This window comes from Dromiciops gliroides, chromosome 3 (genome assembly GCF_019393635.1).
Source record: "Dromiciops gliroides isolate mDroGli1 chromosome 3, mDroGli1.pri, whole genome shotgun sequence".
NCBI classification, from domain to species: domain Eukaryota; kingdom Metazoa; phylum Chordata; class Mammalia; order Microbiotheria; family Microbiotheriidae; genus Dromiciops; species Dromiciops gliroides.
The window spans coordinates 31,707,789-31,725,498 of record NC_057863.1 but is presented as its reverse complement, the minus strand read 5'-3'; the positions used below and the strand labels follow the sequence as shown (position 1 = coordinate 31,725,498).

Here is a 17,710-nt window from a genome sequence, read left to right as displayed (position 1 = left end):
GGATAACCATACTCCCAAGAGATACATATACATACATATATGTGAACATAACTATACACATGCATATGTGTGTGCACACATGGGTATGTAGGTGCAAGCCTGTATACTATGAGCGTGTGCATATATGCATACATGTGTGTGCATTTGTGTACATGCATATAGACGCATTTGAGCAGGTGTATCTATGCATATAAGTATGTGCATATGCCTATGCACACATATATGCATGTATGTACATATTCATATTCACTGAAACCATCGTGTCCAATACCCTCATTTTGAGATAAGGAAACCAAGACCCAGAAAGTTAAATGATGTGCACAAGATCCTCTGACTGGGAGGCGGGTGCTCTGCCCATTTGCTGCCTCTCTGGAAGAGAAAGTGAGCCTTTAAGGCTTACCAAGAGCTTGCCTCACAGTCATCTAAATCCAATAATGCAAGCATTAGAGTTCAGGAAACTTTGGGCTCCAGTCCTATGTCTGGCTCCATACTAACTGTGTGACCCTGGGCAAGTGGTCCACCTCTCTGTGCCTCGGTTTCCTCTGTGAAATAAGGACCATGCCAACAGTTGTTCCTCCCTGGCGGGGCTATGGTGAGGCTCAACAGAGATGATGTATGGGAAACCTTCTGCAAGCCTTCTATGCAGTGAGCTGTCCTCAGCACTGTTATTATTTAGGATTGTAGGACCTCCCAGATCACCTGTTCCAATCCCCTCACCTTACAGATAAGGAAATCATCTCAGACAAGTTCGTGCCCCAGCCACAATCACACAGCAGGAAAGGCACCATCTCTGCACCAGTAGAGCCTTGCACCTGTTTGCTGCCTGCTAGGTAGCTCCTCCTTCCCTCCATAATGAATTTCTAAACCCCTGCCTCTCCTGTTCCTCTGCACCGATTCTGAGAGACAGAACAAAATGGCAGAGGAGAAAAGATGCTCAGCTCCTTCCCCAGAGGCAGCCTCAGTCATTCTCAGGGCCATCTCAGCCCTCTCTGTCTGATGCAGGGGCTGAAGCACAAAGCAGTAACCAGCCTGGGGCACAGGGACTTCAGATGAGGGGCTTCCATGTTGCCTGTGTTCTCAAAGAGCCTTCCCCCTATTCTTCAAGTCTGTCCTGCTTGACACAAACCAGGAGTTCCTAAACTAACACTGGAAGCAACTCAGTATATTGGGGTGGGGGACAGCGAGACCAGGAGATCAGGATTTGTATTTCAACTCTATCATAGACTGACCGTGACCTTAGGCAAGTCCATTAAATTCCCTGGATAATCCCTTATACTTTTCATGACTCCTATTTGCCCCCATCTAGAGTAAATGTCAATGAACTTGTTTTTTAAAAAACATTTTGGTATCTGTACTCTAATATGATTGATTTCCTTTGTAATCTTATGTATTTTTATTGTATGCCTTTAAAAACATTATCCTGGGCAGCTAGGTGGTGCAGTGGATAAAGCACCTGACCTGTATTCAGGAGGACCTGAGTTCAAATGTGCTCTCAGACACTTGACACTTGCTAGCTGTGTGACCCTGGGCAAATCACTTAACCCTCATTGCCCTGACAAAATAGATAGATAGATAGATAGATAGATAGATAGATAGATAGATAGATAGATAGATAGATAGATAGATAGATAGATAGATAGATAATAAAAACATTATCCTGATAAAGGATTGATAGACTTCACCAGACTAACAAAGGGGTCTATGACATAGAAAAGGTGTTTGGTTTTGGTTTGGTTTTTTTTTTTAAGTTGGTCTAGAACCAGAATCCTTCCAGCCCATCCCCTCTGTACAGACAAGGAATCAGAGGTGCAAGGAGGTTCTGTGACTTGCCCAAGGTCACACAGGTAGTTTAGTGGCCAAGGTAGGTTATAGAATCATAGATGCAGAGCTGGAAGGGATCTTAGAGGTCATTCAGTCCAACCCTTGCATTTCACAGACGAGGAATTGGAGGCCCAGAGAGGTTATGTGACTTGTCCAAGGTCACACAGGCAGTAAGCAGCTACCGCAGGATATGAACCCAGTTCCTCTGCCTCTAGAGACGGCCTGCCTTCTGTATCAGGATTCGAGTTAAAATGAGCTGGCACTTTTCTCACCAATGATGCTCCTCAGAAAAAGGTGCTATTTAAATCATCCATTATTCTAATGCTTCATCAGAGCCAGGTGCTGCCTAACACTGAGCATATTGCAGTTTCCCCTAATCCCCACATATTTCTAGAAACTGCCCCCTGTTCGCTCCTCACAGTCAACCAAGAAAAGCAGCAAGAACGAATAATGTTGCTACTATATGAAAGACTTTTAGCAACTGTGTTTATTTCTCCAACACAAAGCCTTCATTTATGGGAGAGAGTGAGAAAGCAGTACATGTTTCTCCATCCCTCCTTCCCCTCTTTCTCACTGTCTCTTCTATGCTCCCTTTTCTTTCTCTCCTCTTATCTCCCTCTCTGGATTTCTCTGTCCCTCTATTTCTTTTTTTGTTTGGTTTGGTTTGGTTTGGTTTGGTTTGGTTTTTTGTTTGTTCGTTTTGCAGAGCAATGGGGATTAAGTGACTTGCCCAGGGTCACACAGCTAGTAAGTGTCAAGTGTCTGAGGCTGTATTTGAACTCAGGTCCTCCTGAATCCAGGGCCAGTGCTTTATCCACTGTGCCACCTAGCTGCCCCCATCTGTCACTCTATTTCTCTCTCTCTTTCTCTTTCCCTCTCCTTCTCTTCTCTCACCTTCTCTTTCCTTCCCTCCCTCTTCTCTCTCCTTTCTTCCTCCCCTCTCCCTCATTCCTTTTTCTTTCCCTCTTCTCTCCCTCTTTCCTTTTCTCTTTTCCCTTTCTCCTTTTTCTATCTTCCTTCCCTTTCTCCCTCCCTCCCTCTTTCTTCACCATCCTTTTTTTCCTCTATTTCTTTGTCTTCTTTTCCCTGTCTGTCTTTTCCTCTCTCTTCCTCTCCTCTCTTCTTTCCTTTCCCTTTCCCTACTCTTTACCTCTCTCTTTCTGCTTCCCTTTACTTCTCTATCCCTCTCTTTCCTTCTGTCTCTCTTACCTTTCTACTTCTCCCTCCTTCTCTCTCTCTTTCCCTCTGTCTTCCACCCCTTTCCTTCTTCCCTTTCCCCTTCACCCTATCCCATTGCAGCTAAGACAACGGGGGCCAGACCGTTCAGGTAGCATGGATACCAAGATACCCAGAAACCAGAGGATCCTTGGCTTGTAACCAAGTTTTGGAGCCTGTTCCTGCAGCTGCCTCCTCCCAATAGATCACCTTCAGGGTGCTGCCTCTTCAACCAAGCAGCCATTATCTCTTTTTTTTTTAATTAATTAAGTATTTTACTTTTTTCCATTATATGTAAAGATAGTTCTCAACTTTTGTTTATACAAGCTTTCCAATTTCAGATTTTTCTCCCTCCCTCCCCTCCCTCCCCCCTCCCCTAGACAGCAGGTAATCTGATATAGGTTGTATATATATACACATAATAACATTAAACATATTTCTGCATTAGTCATGTTATAAGAGAAAAAATCAGAGCAGTGATGAAAAACCTCAAAATAGAAAAAAACAACAGCATAAAAAACAAAAGAAATAGTATGGTTCATTCAGCATCTATACTCCACAGTTCTTTTCTTTTTCCCTTGGATTTGGAGATCCTCTTCCATCACGAGTTCCCTGGAACTCTTCTGTGCCATTGCATTGGTGAGAAGAATATAGTCCATCACAGTAGATCAACACTCAATGTTGATGATACTGTGTACAGTGTTCTTCTGGTTCTGCTCATCTCACTCATCATCAGCTCACGCAAGACCCTCCAAGTTTCTCTGAACTCCTCCTGCTCATCATTTCTTACAGCACAATAGTATTCCACTGTATTCATATACCACAACTTGTCCAGCCATTCCCCAATTGATGGGCACCCCCTCAACTTCCAATTCCTTGCCACCATATAAAGAGCAGCTATAAATATTTTTGTACATGTGGGTCCCTTTCCCCTTTCCATGATTTCTTTGGGAAAAAGACCCAAAAGTGGTATTGCTGTGTCAAAGGGTATGGACAGCTTTATCGCCCTTTGGGCATAATTCCAAATTGCTCTCCAGAATGGTTGGATCAGTTCACAGCTCTACCAACAATGGATTAGTGTTCCAATTTTCCCACAGCTTCTCCAACATTTATTATTTTCCTTTTTTGTCATTTTAGCCAATCTGATAGGTGTCAGGTCAGCCATTATCTCTTGTTGGGCAACATTCTCTTTTTAAAATAGCTTGTTTGAACCAGTGTTTCCCAACCTTTTCAAGTGTAAGAGACAACCATAGTCACAGAGCCACATATGATCACCACTGTGCTGTTACTATCTGTTGACTAGAAGATTTGGTAAAACAAAACTGTGATGAATTAAGTAACCCGCTTACATGCATTTGTGTTTTATTCATTCCGACAATCAATCAAAAGTTTGTGAAGCACTACAATGTGGCAGGTACTGTGCTAGGCACAAGGATCCAAATACAGAGAATGAATGAAACCATCCCTGCCCTTAGAGCTTACTTTGGGGGGGGGGGGAATGAGGGTTAAGTGACTTGCCCAGAGTCACACAGCTAGTAAGTGTCAAGTGTCTGTGGTCGGATTTGAACTCAGGTCTTCCTTACTCTAGGGCCAGTACTTTATCCACTGTACCACCTAGCTGCCCCCAAAGAGCTTACTTTCAAAAGGGGGAGATAACCCGTACATGTGAAATATATACAATCTTAATATAAAGGGAACTAAAACAAATATGGAATTAGGGAGAGGAAGCACTGGCAATTGTGTGTGGGAGAGAGGGTTAGGAAAAGGCTTCATGCAGAAGATGGTGCCGCCTAGGCTTCATCTTCCAGGAAGGAAGGGTCTCTTTGAAAGGGTAAGGAGGAAGTAGATTCCAGTCATTCCAACAGAAAGGGAAGGAGATAGGAGATGTAGAGTTGTATGTGAGGAACAAAGAAAAAGCCATTTTGGTTAGATCCAGAATGGGGGCAGGGGAGTATTGTCCAATACAGGTGAAAAGAGGTTGGGCCCAGGTTGTGTAGGACTTTAAGAGCTAAACAGAGGAAGTTTTATATTATCCTGGAAGCAATAGAATTGCTGGAAGTTGGTTGAGCAGAGAGGTCACACGGTCAGATCTATGCTTACCAAAAATTACTCTGGCAGCAGCACACCACATGCACCTGAGGGACATCTCTGTCCCCTGGAGAAAGAGTAGTATGTGCTTGTGTGAGGCCTGCTGTTTGATCCACCTTTATGGATTTACTGACTTATTGAAATAACTTTGTGTCTTACCAAGAGTTCAACTCTCACAGGTCAAGATCCACTGGTCTGAGCCATGTTAGGTCATGTGATGAGGTTCTGATGGATAGTGCAGGAGTTCTTCACTTTATTGGTATCACGGACCTGCCTACAGACCTCTTCTTATAAAAATGTCTTTAAAGTATTAAATAGAATATGTAGGATCACAATGAAAACCAGCTGTATTAGAATACAGTTAGCGGGGCAGCTAGGTGGTACAGTAGATAGAGCACCAGCCCTAGAGTCAGGAGGACCTGAGTTCAAATCCAACCTCAGATACTTGACACTTACTAGCTGTGTGACCCTGGGCAAGTCACTTAACCCTCAGTGCTCCTCAAAAAAAAAAAAGCTTATAGACACCATCTTAAGAGTCCCTGGTGTAATGGGTTCATAACAAAGGCAAAGGAGAGTGTCATTTCCCTTCTCTAAGCCTCAGGTTTCCTAATCTGTAAAATGGGGACAATAGTACTTTACAAGGCCATTGTGGGATCAAATGAAGTGAGGCCTATAAAACACCTCATTGACCTTGAAGAGCTATAGAAATGTCAGCTGTTATAAATGAATTGTTACTTATATTGTCCCTTTTGGGACAATACTCCACTGATTTGTGATCATAGCTGATATTTATGGAGTGCTTTAAAGTTTGCAAAGCACTTTACAAATATTGTCTCATTAGATCCTCACAACTCTGGGAGGGAGGTGCTATCTTTATACTTATCATTTTATAGGTGAGGAAACTGAGGCAGTCAGGTGGCAAGTGGCTTTCCCAGAGTCACACAGCCAGTAAGTGCCTGAGGCTAGATTAGAACTCAGGTCTTCCTGACTGACTCCAAGCCCAGTGCTCTATCCACTGGCACCACCTAGCTGCCCAAGATGATATCATACCTATAGCTCAAGCCCAAGTGACTGACCTAGGGTCACACAGCCATCCAGGGTCAGAGGCATGATTCAGTGCCTGGTCTTCCTGACTCCAAGCCCAACCCTTTTCCTACTATGCCCCATTAGCATTAAACAGGTCCTGGGAGACTTCCCAGTAATCCAGTCCCAGAGTAAATCGATTTCAGAATAATGGCACTGATTTCAATGCCCTAGGGAACTCCCAGGTCTGAGAAGATGACCTCTACCAATGCAGATGGCATCTTTCTACAACTTAGAGTGCTGGAGGATTCCCTAGAGCTTGGAGAAGTTAAGTGACTTGTTCTTGGTCATAGACCAGTAGGGGGTCAGAGACAGGGACTTATATCTCCATTGCCAGCTCCCCGTACACTGTCACACTGTTCTTTACAAAACAGGAGAGCAGACCCTAGTAGAGAGGCTGAATATTCATAGCCTGCAGGCAATGAGAGACAGAGACAGAGTCAGATACAGAGAAAAAGACAGAGTCAAAAAGTCAGAGACAGACAGAGGGTGAAGAGAAAAGAGAGAGACAGAAAGATATGAGAGACCATCATCATTGTTATTACTGTTACTGTTATTATTACAGAGGATTTGGAAGGTGCCTAATTGTAGCAGGAAAGGCAACATGATGGATTGTACAGAGTATTGGACTTAAAGTCAGAAGACACATAGGTTCAAGTCTCACCCCCTACCCTTACTAGCTTTATGACCATTGATTGACAAGGCACTTTTCACCCCAAAACCTCAGTTTCCTCATCTATAAAACAAGTATCATAGGATCATGTAGCTGGAAGGACCTGAGACATCTCTAGTCCAACTCCTTCATTTTATGAATGAGGAAACTGAGGCCGATGAAGAAAGGTTGGTTAAGTGACTTGTCCAAAGACACGCAGGTGAAATCATATCCTCCCTCTACTGCTGGAATCCAAGGAACAGCTGGCAGATTTCCCAAAAGTCAGAAGGAAGGAGAGAACAATCCTCACTTCTAATTTGTTCAGCATGGTACAAGAACTGTTCTTGCCTAACAGATTGATGTGGTCCATGAGGACATAAGAGTAGTCTCAGACCTGGGGCAGCTAGGTGGCACAGTGGATAGAGCACCAGCCCTGGAGTCAGGAGTACCTGAGTTCAAATCCGATCTCAGACACTTAACACGTACTAGCTGTGTGACCCTGGGCAAATCACTTAACCCCAATTGCCTCACTAAAAAAAAAAAAAAAAAAAGACTAGTTTCAGTCAGTCAATCAATATTCATTAGGCACCTGCTCTTTGCCAGGCACTGTGCTAAGTTCTGAGGATACAGAAGAAATTAAAGACTATTCACCCTGCTAGGTGGCACAGTGGATAAAGCACCAGCCCTGGATTCAGGAATACCTGAGTTCAAATCCAGCCTCAGACACTTGACACATACTAGCTGTGTGACCCTGGGCAAGCCACTTAACCCCCATTGCCCCACAAAAAAAAACTATTCACCCTGTTTAAAATAGAACGAAATGATTGGAGAACCCTAGACCCCTAGGGACAGCTAAGTAACAGCAGTGGATGGAGCACCAGGCCTGGAGTCAGGAAGACTCATTTTCCTGAGTTCAAATACAGCCTCAGACACTTACTAGCCATGTGACCCTAGGCAAGTCACTTAACCCTCAAAAAACCTGACCTCCCCCCAGCCCATTTTCCACAAAGATTATGTCTAATTTCTTCCCTTTTTATTTTATTTTTTTTTAGTGAGGCAATTGGGGTTAAGTGACTTGCCCAGGGTCACACAGCTAGTGAATGTTAAGTGTCTGAGGCTGGATTTGAACTCAGGTCCTCCTGACTCCAGGGCTGGTGCTCTATCCACTGCGCCACCTAGCTGACCCCCTTTTTATTTTACTAAATATTTTTATTTAAAATTTCGAGTTCCAAATTCTATCCTTCCTTCCCTCCCTCCCCTCTCCCCTCCCTGAGGTGGTAAACAATCAGATATAGGTTACAAATATGCAATGATGTAAAACATCCTGTGTCTCATTTCTGACACTTCCTCTCTCTTCCCCATCCCCCAGTCCAGCATCAGAAAGAGCAAATACTCAACTGAAAAGATGAAACTGCTATTTAAGAAATGACAGGCCACATCTGCAGATAATTAACTCTAGGATTCATTACCAATTAGGCCTATAAATCTCTGCTTACTTTGGCTCCTGGAAGGATGATTTCACTGGGGCTTTTTGGAGAGTCAGATGAGACAACAGTGAGAAATTCAAGCTTGAAAAGGAATACTTACCATCCAAAAGAGGACAGGATTTCTCAATTGCCCAGGGCAGCAAAAACAGGCTTGGCCTTCTGAGTCCTGGGTGCACAGCAGAATAGAATGGCAGCAGGCTAAGGGACAGCAAAGAAATGGATGCCAACTCAGCAAAGGGGAGGCAGGAATGGTGAGACCTGGCCAAGGTGCAGAGCTACCAGCCGGCGGCCCTCCCATCCATGTTGAGGATCCTCCTAAAGCCATTCACATAGGCCTTACCACCCAAACTCAATGCAAGAGGCAGAGATTTAACCATTTGACGAGGAGTGTGTGAGTGTGTGTGTGTGTGTGTGTGAGTGTGAGTGTGAGTGTGTGTGTGTGTGTGTGTGTGTGTGTGTGTGTGTGTGTGTTCTCCTGATTGGATGGTAGCCCACATTGGCTCTGAGATGAAAGAAGCAACAGCTGATGCCATGTGTGTCTTTCCCTATAGGTATGCTTATTTACTTTGGATATGGTATATGGAACAGCACGCTGGAAATCAGTGCCAGGGAAGAGGCCTTGCATCAGAGCACCTACCAGCGCTACGATGTGGACGACCCCTTCTCTGTGGAGGACGGATTCTCCTATGGCCCAGATGGGGAGGGCCAGCAGGACTGGGGAGGCGCGGCAGCTGAAGACAAAGGCTTCTATTACCAGCAGATGTCAGAGGCAAAGGAAAACAGCCGGACGAGTAGCAAACCGAAAAGCAAAGGCAAACACAAACAGAACTCAGAGGCCCTGATTGCAAATGATGAGTTAGATTACTCACCAGAGTAGAAGCCAGTAAATAAAGGGTGGAGGAGATGATGATTATGGGCAAGCTAACCTGGGGGTTAGGAGGTGAAAGCTTTCTCAGCTCTCATTTTGCAACCATCCCATAAGTCAGTCCCCCTCCCCAAATCATAACCTGTACCTTGCTATTTCCCTCCTCAAGATAATTCTGTAAAAAGGTTTAACCTGAACCCGATAATTGGCCCTCTTCTTCTGGCCTCACCTCTCCCCCCAAACTAGCGCAAAACCAAACCCAACAAGGCTGATGGAAAATCTCTTTTCATTCCAACTGTCAGAATCGATCTGAATGAGAGTTTCTGACCCCTTTGTTTTAGCAGTTAACTCAAAGGTTCTTTATGGCCCTGTTGAGTCACCAAGAAACATAGAACAAGCTCCCTGGGCAGCCCAATGCTTCCGTCCCAATGAGAGAGGTGCCAAAGCTGGTGGGTGAATGACAAGTCACCAGATTCAGCCCATCCTCTGAGTCAGGAAGGGTACAAGGCATGTTCTCTGTCCTTTCAGCTAGGAGTCCCTCACCACAGTTGAACCGGTGCAAATAAGTTAGCTGGCATTTTCTTAGCAAGAAATATTATGTCCTGAAAGCTCATAAAATTGAATTCTTGGACAAGATAGGTGCCTCTTTGTGTTTACAAAGGGACTTCACCCATATGCATCAATGGACCAATCAAAGATCAATGGATCTGAGACATCCCCCTATGCCCCAAGTCTAAATGATGGAGTCATGTAGAACATGTGGCATGGCCTGAGGTACCATAAAGTTTTCAGTTAAAAATATAATAGGCTTCTGGAAGAAAAAACAATGTCCAAAGAACATGGGCAGAAATCATATCAGCCACTTCCTTTGCAGTCTGCACCAGTGAAAGGCCTACCCATTCCCCACACCTATGAAATCTGCCACTAAGAGAAGCATTTGCTTTCAGAACAAGCCCAAGCTCTCTGGCCAATACAGACAGAGATTTAAGAGAAAGCAAAGAAGGTTATAATCTCATGGGACTCAGTAAAAAATTAGGCCAAATTTGTTTTATCACTGGATAAAGATCTTAGCAAGTAGAGGTATCCCCAACCATTAAGGTCTCCCAGAAAATTCTTCTCTATTTTTAAAATAACAAGTTGTGCAGTATTTGGGTATATCTAACCATTGGACTAGTGGGTGCTACTCTGAAAAATGTTGACATATGGCTAGGCGGATAATAGCATTCCACAAGCCTCCATTCCACTTCAGAACCAGCTGATCTAGGGAATACACACCTACATACCAGTGCTCTCTTCCAGTACATTTCCCCAAGCAGTATCACTAAAGCCCCAAGGGAGGGGAAATCTCTCTCCCGAGGAGGTACTAGATCTGGTATTCTTACAAGAACAAACAAACAAAAAACTTTCCCCCCCACTAACACCACCCTTATCCCAAACAAAGTTGAAGTATTAAGAGTAACACACAATTAATTGGAAATTCTCCCGTTAGGCTATTGGCTGCCTCTCCCCGAGGCTTTACCATTCCTTGCAAGCAAGCAAACTATTTCTCATATGATTTCACCTAAAAGCTTTACAAGAATGATCCTGAAAGGGGGGAGGGGGGAGAGTTTTTTCATCATCCTGCTCTTTTCCCAACTTTTTCAACTCTATTCTGATCCTTCCCCTTCTAAACACCTGGGTTTTGTGTTCTCAGCTTTCTTGTTTGCTTTGGGATGATGGTGAGCAGACAGCTGCCCTGTACAGGGACAGACAGAGCAGATCCAGGATTGTCTCCCATAGAAAACCTAGAGCACCCCATCTCAGCCGACCAGTCACCAGAGCCAACAGGTAGTCATCCCTTCAAAACCACATTCAAGGGGCAGCTAGATGGCGCAGTGGTTAAAGCACCCGCCCTGAATTCAGGAGTACCTGAGTTCAAATCCGGCCTCAGGCACTTGACATTTACTAGCTGTGTGACCCTGGGCAAATGACTTAACCCCCATTGCCTACAAAAAAAAAAAAAAAAACGCCCACATTCAAAATCATTTCCCAAGAAAGCACCCTAGTGCATGAGTACTCCCTGAACTTAGCACTACTCCTTTAAAGAAAGGAGTATGGTTTTTGTTTTAACATTTTGGTGGCCTTTGGCTTCACTGGGATTCAGACTTCCAATCAACAATATTGTGTTTCTCTCATCTGAACTTCCCTTAGGGAGACAGTGCCTGATCTGAAAGGAAGAGGAATTTGAAAGAGCAGATGGGTAATGAAATTCATGCTTTTATGTTCATTTTGTATACTGGAGGGAGATAATCATCGGTAACCTTTGCAGGGGAGGGAAAGTGATGGATTTATTTTAAGACTCATCAGACCTACTTTGTTTGAATATATCCAGTTATATTTCAGATGAGTCTCTGAGCTGGTAGGGGGAAAGTAATTATTAATTAACATCACAGCAGGAAAAAATCGGGGAAATAGCAAAAAATCTTAATGCAGAAAGTAGAGATTGGCAGAAGTCTTGTGAAGTTTGGTAGGTGTTTTTCCACTAGCAGTGTTCAATGGTTCAATTCAACAAGCATTTATTAATCACCTATTGTGTGCAAGGTAGTTAGCTAGGTGCTGGGGTTACAATAACAAAATAAAAAGCAGTCCCTTTCCTCAAGGAGCATCATTGGATGATCCATCCATCCCTTGGATGGATCCAATGATCCATCATTGGAGAATCATTGAAGTAGAAACTTAGTGGCCTTGTAGTTCAACCCCCTCATTTTACAGATGAGGAAACCAGAGTCCAGGGAGATTGTGATTTGTCCAAAGTCACAAAATTGATAAGCATCAAATTCAGAATTTGAGGGTAGTTCCTCCCCTCCCTATTAATATACAAATAAAGAAAGATCACTTGAGAAGGGAAAGGAAATTAACAAGAAGAGATGACATGAATAAAAAAAAATTTTAAAGAAGAGATGACAGGAAAAGACTTTCTATAGAAGATGGTCCCTGAGACCAGGCTTAGAGGAAGCTAAAGATTCTGAGAAGGGAAGGTGAAGAGGGAAGAAATTCTAACTGCAGAAAAGTCTGTGAGGGAAGATGGTGGAAAGTCAGGGGAACAATAAGTAGGCCGGTTCATCTGGAATAGCAAGAGAGTAAGTGGGAGTGATGAAAAATCAAAGTTCGAGAAAAGAAAGACATTTTGTGTGTTGTCATTGGTAAGTTCATTTCTTCTGCATGGATCACCAAAGCACCTGTCATACTGGGAGAAATATAGCAACAGAATGAAAAGTACTCTTTCTCCCTGATTTTGGATAATAAGGAGACTGTGGATAATTGGAAGGCACTGATAATCCTCAAACCTCATTTTAATCCATCATTCCACCCACCTCTTCCATGAAATATTTCACTGAATTCAATTCATATCGACCAAACAGATATTTATTAAGGGGATGCTATGTGCCAGGCAGTAGAGTTACCAAAATGAAAAGATCGGTCCCTGTCCTCAGGAAGCTTACACTGTATTGAACTGCTAGGAAATAGAAAGTCTCTGGATCCGTGGTCTTACATTAACCCTGTGACTGAATGGCTTGTATTCTATTTCCTGAACTGTTACCTTGCCAACTGCCTCTCCTGGAGCTTCCCTGGCAGTGCCAGAACAGCTGGCCAACAAAGGCAGAGAAGAAAGAGAGGTCGGTGGCTCAAATAATCCACAGATTAGATGATTTGCCACCGACTTGCTCAGCATTATATGAGAATTGTTCTTTTCTAACAGCTGATCTGGTTTGGTTTGGTTTTGTTTTTAATCAGACTCGCCTATTCACTGTGTTTAAAATAGAATTAAGGGATTTAAAGGAGCTCTGGGACCACCTCATTTGCGTTCCCCTTCCTAAATGTGCTGACTCAAGCAGTTAGCTTCCATTCACAAAAATCAGCCTCTTGGGACAGAAACCACAAAATTCATGGGATGCAAATTTGAAATTAAAGATTTGATCAAAAGCATTGAGAATTCAGTGAAAAAGAATCTGTACTTTTTAACAGCTTCTGTTTAGGTACCCCCCCCAAAAAAAAAAACAGCTTATTTTAAAAGTCTCGCAATATACCTGGCATCCAAATTGTGCTAGGAAAGGAATCTGATAACTGAAACCATGTCTGATAATGCCACAGAATTCACCAGCTTCTCCTCTGCACTAGGCCTGGGTGCTAGAAAAATTCCATCCTAGGCTACAAATTTCTGGCCTTTTATTTACCATGAGCTTTTTTGGGGATCTGTTGGTGTAAAAATAAAATGAATCACAGAAAACCCTGAGTTCATGCTAACAGAGGGAAGAGGTGAGAAACATGCCCATTTTAAATAATGTATGCTGCTATTTTCATGTCCTGCTTTTGATTTCACCACAAATTAAACATGTCTAATAGCCTAAATCATTAAATTTTTACATTCCAATAGAACATGAGCTCCTTAAAGACCCAGACTGTCTCAGTGCTCCATTTGTGTCTGGTACATAGCACTCGATTAATAGATGATCGTGGATTGACTGTTTGATTGGTTAATTGGGCATCCCAACAGAAATCATGAACAAAGGTATAGACTTATGACATTATATTATTCTTTTCATCTACAAGAAAAAATAAGCCATCAGACCTAACAGTAATCTTTTATAGTTATTTGGTCTATATGGCAAAAAAAAATTTATAAATAATTTGTTCAGATTAAGACCATTCTAAATTAAATGAGAATCTAAGGGATAGGGATATGAATTGGACCTGTAGTTTCCTTGTTATAGAGAACTGCTGGGTAAGGAAATTCTCTTTGCCAAAGCAGATTGACACCTTTTCTGAAAAATTTAGTCTTAGAGAGGGTGAGTGGCTTGCCTTCAGGGTCACATAGCCAGCACATATCAGAAACTGCATTTGAACTCAGGTCTCCTTGACTCTGGGACCAGCTCTCTGTCCACTTTACTACACTGCCTCTCATTCATTTAGATCTTTTTTTTCCAAATTAATAAAAAAGTTATAGAACATTCCTTTCAGAATCCATTTCAAATATGTACAAATTCCCTCTAAGAGTGAAGTCCCATCCAACCAAGTGCTTCCAAGCCCTGTTGAAGCTGCTTTACTGACCAAATCAGGCTTATCTTTCATGAACAAATCCATGGGTTTACCAAGCTTCAAGGTGCCGAGATTGTTTCTACGAACTTTAACATTGTTTCTGTGTAAACCAAATGGAAACTCCTGCCAACATTATTCCCTGTTCTCCTGGAAATGTTCGATACAAGTGACATGATTTAGAACACATTTGGCTACAATCTATGACTAAGCCCCTAGCCTGTACTTTTTTCAAGGCTACAAAATGGAGGATTCCTCCTTCCTCTGAAGCCTGAAAGGAAGCTACAAGTTGGTACTGAAATAAGAATAGGTCATAGAGGGTCAAGACAGCCCTATGGAATTCCCAGAACAAAAAGGGAGAATAGGTGTTGAAACTAAATCAAATCCTCCAGATCAGAATTAGTTCCCTTAAGAGAGGCCAGAGACCATGAAATGTGGCTGAACCCAATGCCTGAACTGTGGCTGTAGTGACTGAACTGGGCAGCTAATAAATCCTTTTCAGACTTAAGGTATTCTAATCACAGGCTGACATAGAGTCACCTGTGAATGATGTGACCACATTCTATAATGTCTCAAGAGAGACCATCCTTAAGGAAGAAATAACTCCATGTTTCATACCAGATCCTTCTTTTGATTCCTTCATAGTACCCCCTTTTCCTCAAGTTGGAGCATTAGAAGACATCATATTTATACTAGCCGAAGTTATTTTGAATCCCATCTCTGATGCTTACTACCTGTGTGACCTTAGACAAGTCTCAAGCTTGTTCCTTCAGACTCAGTTTCCTCATCTTTAAAAAAAAATATTTAGAAGGATAGACTAGATGACCCCTGAACTTCCTTCCAGCTCTAGATATGTGATTCCCACCTGGGTGCCCTTGGGAAAATCATTGAAATTTCAGGACTTAGTTTCTTTAGCCACAAAATGAAGAGGTGGACCCCATGGCTTCCGAAGTCCCCTCCAATTCTAGATCTTATCATCCTATGACTCTCTATTCCTGAGAAAATCTCCAGACTTAAGCCTAGGGATCTAAATGCTATTTCTAGAACTGTTTGTATTTGTGTAGAATGAAATTAAGGGAAACAAAATGGCCTCCACTGGTCAAAGGAGGGAGCAGCTGGTGTGTTTCCTATTATGAAGGTCTTCAAGAAGATACTGAATGACCACTTGTTGGAAAGGTTGTAAACTGGATTTCTACACAGGGTTCATTCAGACTTAGATGACCTTTAAGGTCTTTTCAAGCTCCATGGTTCTTGGAGTCTGTGATTCTAAGCTTTCTGTGAGTCCCACAACTACTACCCTGGCCACCAACATCCTCCTTTTCTTCTGGTTTGTTTTTTTTAACCAGACCTTTGATGTCATTAGTATAGGGAATGTCCAGTGAGGAAACTCCCCTTGATGACACAGATCAGCACCTTCTCTCATAGAGTTACCTAGAGGTAAAGTGGTCTGCCCCAGGTAATATAACCAACATGGATCAGAAGCAAGACTTTAACCTAGGTCTTTCTGACCCTTAATCCAACTCTCTTTCTCTAGTCAAATCAGGTTGAGTTAAGCCAACTCCAATCAACAAGCTTTTGTTAAGTGCCTACTATGGCACTGGGAATACAAAGACGGGGTGGGGGGGAGGGATCAGACCATGTTCTCAAGGAACTTACAGCCTATGGAGGAAAAAAACCATGCAGACAACTGTGTACAAACAAGATCTATAGGGCATGTTACCTCATATTATTTCTATATCAATATTTTATTTCCTTTGAAATTTATAAGAAAGATTACTCATCTTTAACTTTCCTGTACTAATGCACTGTATTGATTTATTTGTTTATACGAGGGAATTCTAGGGCTTAACCTATGATCTCACTGATGTAGATAAGCTTTAAACTCCTTCCACAAATTAGAAACTCCTTTGGGACTGATAGGTTGAAGACTTGCCACTGAGAAGTAGTTTGCCCAGGGTGTGTCAGAGATGAGACTTGAACCTAGGTCTTCCTCACTCCAAAGTTGGCCCTCTATTCGTTATGCCATGTTTCCTCTCTTTTTCTTTTTTTTTCGGGGCAATGGGGGTTAAGTGACTTGCCCAAGGTCACACAGCTAGTAAGTGTCAAGTGTCTGAAGCCGGGTTTGAACTCAGGTCCTCCTGAATCCAGGGCCAGTGCTTTATCCACTGCGCCACCTAGCTGCCTCCAGCAGCTTCGCTGCTTTTTCTTAAAAAGAAAAAAGGCATCCTCACTTTTCTTGGTCTGCTTGGATAACCCAAGGACAGTAACTGTATTGTCATTTATTTTCTCGCTTCAATTCTTTTTCGCCCTATGAAAAATAAGCCTCTTTGATCTTCTCCACTCTGAAGGTCCAGAAAGTGAAAAGTACTATCCTTATTCCTGCCTTCCTTTAATGAAGGTTTCAGGGTTTACCTGATATTGACATATTCTCTGAAATTGGCATATGCTGTTATCAGCTTAAATAGTGTACAAATACATTAATGGTATCCTAGATGCATGGAGAAGACTGCAAGACTCTCCCTTTAAGGAAATCATCTTCGAATTCCTTTGCAGAGAACTGAGAGCTGGTAGCTCCCATTTACAATCATTTAGGTCCCTTCAATGCAAGAATTCTGCAACTTTTTGTGTCATGGACCCTTTAACAGGCTGCTGAAGCCTATGGACCTCTTCTGAGAATCATGCTTTTTTGCCTAGATTCACAATGAAAAGAAATGTGAAATTATAGGCTAGTAAAAATAAAGATACATTTTTTTCCATCCAGGTTCACAGACCTCCCCTGAAATCAATGCACAGACTCCTTAGGGATACATGAGCCCCTGATCTTAAAAGAGTCCAAAGAAAAAGACATGCATGCCACCACTCAGATCTAGGACACAAACACAGCTGGAGCATCATTCACACATTAGGTCTTCCCTCTGAACTTTTTCCCATCTGTTGTCTTCATAGGTACCATTTCCACAAGCAAGGACATTAACACTGAACCTTAGGTTCATTGGGTTTTCCCAGGAAGTATAATCTATGGGGTCATGTTGATATGTCCGTAAGGCATGAGTCCCCTTATGATGGGTCCTGGGAGCTGACTGTGCTCATGCCTCCCCTGAAAAATAGCAAGGAAAGGCTAAACCGGGAAGGGATCCCAAGCTCCCATCTTCCAAAGCAAACACACTCTTTGGTTGCTGAATCATAAATACCTCAACTGTTTTTGCTTATGTAAGCAACTCCCTAAGGTTTGCAGAGGATATCCTTGGTCCTTATTCCACTTGGTTACAACTGTCTGATGATGAAACTCAACTTCTAGCTTTCTCACTGTGGAAAATATAAGAGAAAATCACTGTTTGATTCGTATCTGATGTTAGAAATACAGCTTGTAATTTCTATCGACTTTTCGTTTTGTTTGGTCCTTGAGAAGTATAACTTGCTTTCTGC

The 17,710-nt window shown here is 42.6% G+C and overlaps 1 protein-coding gene across 1 annotated transcript in view; it reads left to right on the top strand.

The window, feature by feature from the left end:
• Nucleotides 1-15,894, top strand: part of SLC7A14 (solute carrier family 7 member 14) — a 148,527-nt gene extending 132,633 nt beyond the window's left edge. Inside the window, exon 8 of the mRNA XM_043992438.1 lies at nucleotides 8,898-15,894. Within this exon, the coding sequence (XP_043848373.1) occupies nucleotides 8,898-9,223 (326 nt within the window). The 3' untranslated portion in view covers nucleotides 9,224-15,894. The remainder of the gene's footprint in view (nucleotides 1-8,897) is intronic.
• The last annotated feature ends 1,816 nt before the right edge of the window (nucleotides 15,895-17,710 follow it).